We start from the raw sequence: 8,255 nt of genomic DNA on the forward strand, positions 1-8,255 counted from the left end.
GGTTTTATTAACACATTTCCCTTATAAAACGGCCATGACAAATTTACAGTATCATTATTTATCGACATATATGGTTTACTGAAGCTCTCAGTAAAGACAAGACAGTGTTTCCTGTGGTCGCGCACACGCCGCCGCCGCCTGCCCCCCCCTCCCTCCCTCTAATTTACATCACAGGCTCAAATAATTGCGGAATGACGTACATGACTTTTGGTGTAAGCCATTTAACAACAGATCCGTATTAGCTGTGTGAAGTAGGCCGTGACTTTGGCACCCCCCCGACCCTCACTCCCAAACAACATCATTAAATCACACAACTGGCTGAAGAAGCATCCCGTAATTTTGAGGAGAAATAAAAAGACCGTGTTTTGGTTTTGCATTTTAATGATTGTTAGAAAAAAAAGAATACAAAAAAAATTGAATTGCTGCTGCTGCTCCTTAGCTTGAGATTATTATTATTATTTTTTTTTTCAGAGAACAAGCTTGTGAGACAATCCAGTCGCACGGTCACACCGGATAATGAGGTTATCTGAGAGCGGGGTGATAGTTTTCACATTATCTTCACTGCCTAGTCGTCGTCAGGGTCGGGGTCGTCGTCAGGGTGATAACCTGGGGGCTGTTAGCCTGAGAGAGAGGGGGGAAGAAGCTGGTTAGGACAAGCAGGTCCCCGGACAGCGCCTAGGTCGGCCCGGGGCTCTGAGCGGTCACAGTCCCCTGCACTGGCCCAACATATGTCCTGGCGAGAGGGTTGGACTCCTCCTGTAGGCTGCCTACCTCCTCATCATCATGCTGGAACATCTCTGGGGTGAAGAAGACCGTCTGGTCTTCCTCATGTTCCTCTTCCTCCAGCAGGGATGGCTTGTACACAATGGTTTGTCTGGTCTCATGACTGAGAGGTACCTCCACAGGGGAGAGCCCCCAATGCTGGCCAGAAGGTGTAACTGCTGCTGTTGCTGCTGCTGTCAAGGCTCCCTCACTGCCACTGTGTCCCGGGCACGCTGCCTCCAGCCTTCCTCCCTCCTTCTGGAGAGGCGTGGTCTCCACCTGGTTTTCCTTGTCCTTTGTAGAGTGAGGTCCTACGGAACCAGGACGGCCCTCAGAACCAGGCACCTGGGCCTGAAAGATGGGTGTCCTGAAGCGGGTGTTGATGGGGGTGGAGGTGACCATGTGGCAGAGGGGCTGATGGGTGGAGGTGGAGGTGGGGCACGGAGCCCTGGCTTGGCTGCTCTGAGGGACGAGGGGTACCCAACGGCGTAGCTGCTGCTGTGTCACCTTCTGGTCATCTGCCCAGAGAGAACGAAGGAGGAAATGAAAGGAAGGGTTATAAAAACAACAACAACTAAAAACAGTCGAACAGTTATGAATAAGAATATGTTGATGAATGTGGTTCAATAAAGAGCATGTGAAATGAGTGCAGAAGTAAGTTAGTTAAACTAAAATACTAATCATTTACTAATCGTGTGGGTAGGAGACTCTAGGGTAAAGAGGCCCAGAGATGCAGCGAGACAAAGAGAAAGACAGCAAGACAAACAGCGAGACAGCCAGCCAGCCAGCCAGACACCAGGAGAGACCGACAGACATCGAGACAGACAGCCAGACACCCAGAGAGACAGACACCACGAGAGACAGACAGAGATACAGACAGCCAGCCAGCCAGACAGACACCAGGAGAGACCGACAGACATCGAGACAGACAGCCAGACACCAAGAGAGAGACAGACACCAAGAGAGACAGACACCACGAGAGACAGACACCACGAGAGACAGACAGACACCAAGAGAGAGACAGACACCACGAGAGACAGACACCACGAGAGACAGACAGACACCAAGAGAGAGACAGACACCACGAGAGACAGACAGACACCAAGAGAGAGACAGACACCACGAGAGACAGACAGAGATACAGACAGACAGACATCAAGAGAGAGACAGACACCACGAGAGACAGACACCACGAGAGACAGACAGACACCACGAGAGACAGACAGACACCAAGAGACAGACAGACACCACGAGAGACAGACAGAGATACAGACAGACAGCGAGACATAATAAGCTCCTACTTGTGGAAAATTACTACAAAACAAACTGAAGGTCGTTGGCTCTGATAAATACATCCTTCTATGACATACAGTAGCGAGTCTGAGCCTGGTCTGCAGTACGTCTGCAGAGGTTAGCGTCGCTTCCTAAGGAGCCGTAGCCAGGTGGAGCACCCACTCACGCCGTTTCCAGGGCTGTCTGAGAGCCATGTGTCTCTCTGTTGCCGAGCTGAGCAGTACAGAGGGACACTAACGTGGGCTCACGCTCAATATAACCCAAACAATGGCGGAGGGGATTCTAATTAAAAGCAACAGTCCAACATCTGCTCATCCGCTCGCCCTGCGCCACTCAGCCGAGCAGAGGGGTCCGTCGTAATGAGACAGTGTGTTCAGCCTCGCTCTCTCTCTCACACACACACACACACCCTAACGAATATGGACACACACACACACAACAAATACGGAAATGCACACACACACACACACCCTAACGAATATGGACACACACACCCAACAAATACGGAAATGCACACACACACACACACACACACACACACACACACACACACACACACACACACACCTCAGCTCCTGCCACCCCCACCGTCCACCCCCCAAAACCCAATTGAGCAAACAGTTCAGCGTCGTCACAACCCGACGCATGCTGGGAGCAGGGGCTGCAGGAGGACGCACCGCCACATCATTTGACCCCGTGACCTTTAGCGGTAATATCATTCTGATGCAGGCGCAGGCAGGCAGGCATGCAGGCTGACACACAATTTATTTTGTATAAGATTTTCCATCTAAATAACATGAACCCACTTGCAATGTATCTTCTTCATACATCCAGGATTATAAACATGTTAGACTATTAGATCTGTTGGAAAAACAGTATCATCTGTGACACTCACAGAAAGAACAGGTCCCCCAAAAACCCCCAAAAAGAAACAGATCGATGCTAGCGCTGGATAATCAATACAGTATTGTAAAAAAACATTATATGGGATCGATTTTAATCGCACAACCCTAGTGCCAATGGCAGGTGTTCTCGGTGTTGGGGATGTGGGGAACATCTTGTCAATGGAGACCCCCAGAGGGGAGGGACAGCAGGGGCACCTCAGGGACATGCCCAACATCTTTGTGGCATTTCATTTATTTATCAAACAGACTTATCCAAAAAGCATCACAGATTGCCCTTTCACTGTTCCCTGGGGCTTTTCTACTTTAGAGGGACGGGACTGTTGAAATAACATCATTCTGGATAACGGAACACATCTTGGAGAAGCATTGAGATTATGGAGAGAGGGAGAGGAAGAGAGAGAGAGAGGGAGAGAGAGAGAGAGAGAGAAAGAGAGAGAGAGCGAGAGAGAGACGGAACACATCTTGGAGAAGCATTGAGATTATGGAGAGAGGGAGAGGAAGAGAGAGAGAGAGGGAGAGAGAGAGAGAGAGAGAAAGAGAGAGAGAGCGAGAGAGAGACGGAACATATCTTGGAGAAGCATTGAGATTATGGAGAGAGGGAGAGGAAGAGAGAGAGAGGGAGAGGGAGGGGGGGGAGAGAGAGAGAGAGAGAGAGAGAGAGAGAGAGACGGAACACATCTTGGAGAAGCATTGAGATTATGGAGAGAGAGAGAGGGAGAGGGAGAGGGGGGGAGAGAGAGAGACTGAACATATCTTGGAGAAGCATTGAGATTATGGAGAGAGAGAGAGGGAGAGAAGATGGTGCTTCGTCCCGGTCTAGGAGAACCAATGCATTTGCTTCGTTTGAAACCAAATTTCAAATTGTGCAGGTTTGATGCTGTTGTTTTTATCCTGTTATTTTAGCACCAGGAACGTGCGCACACACACACACCCACCCACACCCATACATACATACACACACCCCCACACCCATACATACACCCACACACACACACGCATTCACTTCCTTATGGATAATGCAGTTTTTAAAATGACGGAATAAAGCCTTTTTTTTGGCCAAGATAACACCAGTCATGGTCACCCTCATCGGCAGCTTTCCAGCTAATGCTGCCCTATTGCTAGCGAACATTGTCATTTTCTCCGGGGGAAACTCATTGGCTAAGCCATCCAGCGTGTGTTCCAGACTGTCCAACATTTTACAACAAAATGTTTAAAAATTTTGTTTTGTCTCTGCTGTTGATCTGAACACAACTATAGCTCCAGCAGGGACTGTGTTTAACCTTTGACATTTTACATTTACGGCATTTAGCAGACCCCTTTATCCAAAGCGACTTACAACAAGTACATTTGTTCAAGTAAGTGAATCATCTATCCAACAGTCATCATAAGATAAAGTAATCAATGCTCACACCAGGGGCCATATTGCGTGACTTGATAGATTCTCAATAATTTGGTGATTCTGTTCTCTCACTCAATCTTACCGTCAGAGCTTATTTTATTTCATTTCAATTCATATTTTCAATTCAGAATTGTACCAATTCCATAGTTTTCGCTTCTCTTTTATATGTCTTTATTGGATAGTTAAAAACTGTCACAAATCTTCCTGGACAGGCCTGTAGACTCCTGGCCTGTAGACTCCTGGCCTATAGACTCCTGGCCTGTAGACCCTGGCCTATAGACTCCTGGCCTATAGACTCCTGGCCTATAGACTCCTGGCCTGTAGACCCTGGCCTATAGACTCCTGGCCTATAGACTCCTGGCCTATAGACTCCTGGCCTGTAGACCCTGGCCTATAGACTCCTGGCCTATAGACTCCTGGCCTATAGACTCCTGGCCTGTAGACCCTGGCCTATAGACTCCTGGCCTATAGACTCCTGGCCTGTAGACCCTGGCCTATAGACTCCTGGCCTATAGACTCCTGGCCTGTAGACCCTGGCCTATAGACTCCTGGCCTATAGACTCCTGGCCTGTAGACCCTGGCCTATAGACTCCTGGCCTATAGACTCCTGGCCTGTAGACCCTGGCCTATAGACTCCTGGCCTATAGACTCCTGGCCTGTAGACCCTGGCCTATAGACTCCTGGCCTATAGACTCCTGGCCTGTAGACCCTGGCCTGTAGACTCCTGGCCTATAGACTCCTGGCCTGTAGACTCCTGGCCTGTAGACTCCTGGCCTATAGACTCCTATTCTTTTCTACTGCTCCACACCAAAAACTGAGAGACCTTCTCTCCATTACCAGCTTCCCCTCCCACAAACCAGTCTCACCTGCGCCCAGTCTCAGAGAGCCCACAGAAGGGGAAACCAAGGGACTGATGGTGGTCGTCTGCAGGATTGTCTGGGACTCTTGGAGGGGGGATCTGTGGGGCACTGAGACCTGGGGAAGGCTGTCTAGATCTGGGCTGAGTCGACGGTGAGGAGTCTCCTCCAGAGACACTGGAGAGTGAGTGGCGGTAGATGGGCCAGTGCTGCTGCAGAAGCTTTGGCTGTCTGTGTGGCCCTCTACTGCCCCCTGCTGGCACTCTGAGAAGGCCACCAGCGACTGCATGGCACCGTTGAAGGTGTTGTGGTGCTTGACGAGCTGTCGCACCCACTTGGACAGACCTGGGAGACACAGAGAGACGACCTTTGAACTGTACGGACAAAAGCAAGACACTACCTGTGTGGTTCATAAAAAAAAATAAAAAAACATTGCTTGCTATTCTGCTGTCTGACTTCTGGTTTTTCCTTTTGCTCAATTGTAATGCATGTGAACTAAAGGAGGCTGGTGGAGGTAGAAATCGGAGGATGGGCTCATTGTAATGCTATCAAACATTATCATTCCTCATTCAATTCCATGCATTACAATGACACCGTCCTCCGATTTCTACCTCCACCAGCCTCCCCTGATCTAAACAAATGAATACCCTAGATTCAAACAATATAAGCCTCTACATAGCCTCTCACCCTCTGTAATGGACTACTATCCCCACCTAGTGTTCAGGATAGAGAAACTATTATGTTTAGTTAAAAAGATGAAAAATAAATAAAAGTGCTACTCCTTCAGGGTCAGGGTCAATTTAATTGAACGAATTGAGAAGTTAAATTTACCATAACATTTCTTTAGTTGTGTTTGTTTGTACATTTCCAGTGTTGCAGGATTTTTCAATTCTTCATTTGGTATTTTCAATTCACTCCCAGAATTGACTGAAATGGAATGGACCGCAACCCTGATGCTCTTGAATGCATAGAAATAGAATCATTTCCATGGTTTTTCTATCAATTCTATTTCTATGCTTCAGTGATCCATGAGTTTTAGTACCTGCGATGTATTTGTTGGGATACCTGTGGTGTATTTGTTGGGGTACTGTGGTGTATTTGTGAAGCGTTTGTTGGGCTACCTATGGTGTATTCGTTGGGGTACCTGTGGTGTATTTGTGATGTATTTGTTGGGGTACCTGTGGTGTATTTGTGTTGTATTTGTTGGGATACCTGTGGTGTATTTGTTGGGGTACCTGTGGTGTATTTGTGATGTATTTATTGGGGTACCTGTGATGTATTTGTCGGGGTTGTTCCCAAAACGTTCGTCCACCAGAATGAGTGCCCCCCAGTCGTTCTTGTGCCGGATACACCTGTGAGGTGTGCAGATGGAGAGACCATAAAGGAAGTTACACATCAATCCATACCATAGAAATAGAATGAGCAGAACGGACATGCCCATTCAAATCAACATTCAAATGGTGGGTGAACCAGCTTCATTTAGAAGTTTTAGAGCTTACAGCTTTATCAACAATCAACCAACGGACTATTTGAACTAAGAACTTCTGCATTGTCCTAACCCTGTACATTCGTTTCCGGTCAGGTGACCACGAATGTTCCGACTTCAGACTCAGCAAAGACAGTATATGGCCAATCTATAGAGCTCTGAAAAAGCAGTGAAATATGGCTTGTTGATGTTAACAACTTGTATCCTCTGATCGTCGCTAATTCATGAAACATGAATATTCCAACAAAACTCACCTAATGCTTGATATCTTCAATAGGCAACGGGGAAATCTAAATCGCAACGGCGCTGAAATAGGCTACCCCGATTAGATGAACTGTGCAACAATTAATAATAATCCATAGGATAAAACAGAGCAAAATGTGGCCTTTTAGAAATGCACTTCATGCTATACATTTCACTCGACTATTTGATTGGTGTGCATTTGGCCACCTGAAAACACAACTATGAAGGTCACCAACACGTAGCGGCTACTGGTTAATGTTCTCATCCACCAGATACCTTGGCTGCTCGGCTGCCATCAGAATATGCCTGAAATGGATGTGAAAATAAGATGTGTGTGTGTGTGTGTGAGTGTGTGTGTGTGTGTGTGTGTGTGTGTGAGTGAGTGAGTGAGTGAGTGAGTGAGTGAGTGAGTGAGTGAGTGAGTGTTCTGCTCTCCACCAGATACCTTGGCTGCTCGGCTGCCATCAGAATATGCCTGAAATGGATGTGAAAATAAGATGTGTGTGTGTGTATGAGAGTGTGAGTGAGTGAGTGAGTGAGTGAGTGAGTGAGTGAGTGAGTGAGTGAGTGAGTGAGTGAGTGAGTGTGTTCTGCTCTGCTGTGCCAATGAAGGCGCATCTCTTATTTGGGGAAAATCTAAGACACTGCTGGTGCCGCTTAGGAAAAGACAGTCCGTAGTTAGGCTGTGTGAATGGCACAGTTTTATTAGGCTATAGGAGCACTTAACCCTAATTGGAACATTTCCTTTGTACATTAGTCTTGATTGTTGTGGGTTGTGTCTATAGGCCTGTATGTCAAATAAATGATAAATGAGAATAATCTTGTATGTACAGGGATAGCCTTTTTGTGACATCACTTAGTGCAAAGAGCCTACTCAACTCAACTGACGTTGGAATGTTCAGTCAAATGATGCGTCGTTGCCATGGTGCCGCCTCTGAATGTGTAGCTTCTCTCTGTGTTCTACACACGCAGTAATAATGATTACCGTGGCAATTATGTACTACAATTCCATGTCGGCCACCTTTTGGTGTACTAGCCAAATTGCCACGTTCTGAGGGACCATGTCTGCTCTACCAATTCTATTTCTATGGTCTGAAGGACCATGTCTGTTCTACCCATTCTATTTCTATGGTCCCGACCAGGTAAATACGACCGATGCGGTGCGATGTGGACAGAAAACCTAAAAACATCCAGGACGGCACTTTGTGAGTGGCAGGGGCAAAGGGGCAGGGGGGTAAGGTAAAGAGGCTGATTTGGGACGAGAGGAGGGGAACGGAGGAGGAACACTCACCTGCCCAGGGCCTGGTTCA

General features: G+C 47.5%; 1 protein-coding gene across 1 annotated transcript in view; it reads right to left on the reverse strand.

The window, feature by feature from the left end:
• Positions 1-321: 321 nt before the first annotated feature.
• The window catches only part of brip1 (BRCA1 interacting helicase 1), a 20,684-nt gene continuing 12,750 nt past the window's right edge, over positions 322-8,255 (reverse strand). Inside the window, exons 5-9 of the mRNA XM_083697618.1 lie at positions 8,237-8,255; positions 6,486-6,568; positions 5,226-5,561; positions 772-1,280; positions 322-621 (exon numbers count right to left, since the gene is read on the reverse strand). The exon at positions 8,237-8,255 is cut by the window's right edge and continues 94 nt beyond it. Of these exons, the coding sequence (XP_083553744.1) occupies positions 559-621; positions 772-1,280; positions 5,226-5,561; positions 6,486-6,568; positions 8,237-8,255 (1,010 nt within the window). The 3' untranslated portion in view covers positions 322-558. The remainder of the gene's footprint in view (positions 622-771; positions 1,281-5,225; positions 5,562-6,485; positions 6,569-8,236) is intronic.

The sequence above is a fragment of the Argentina silus genome, assembly GCF_951799395.1.
Source record: "Argentina silus genome assembly, contig: scaffold_121, whole genome shotgun sequence".
Lineage (NCBI taxonomy): Eukaryota > Metazoa > Chordata > Actinopteri > Argentiniformes > Argentinidae > Argentina > Argentina silus.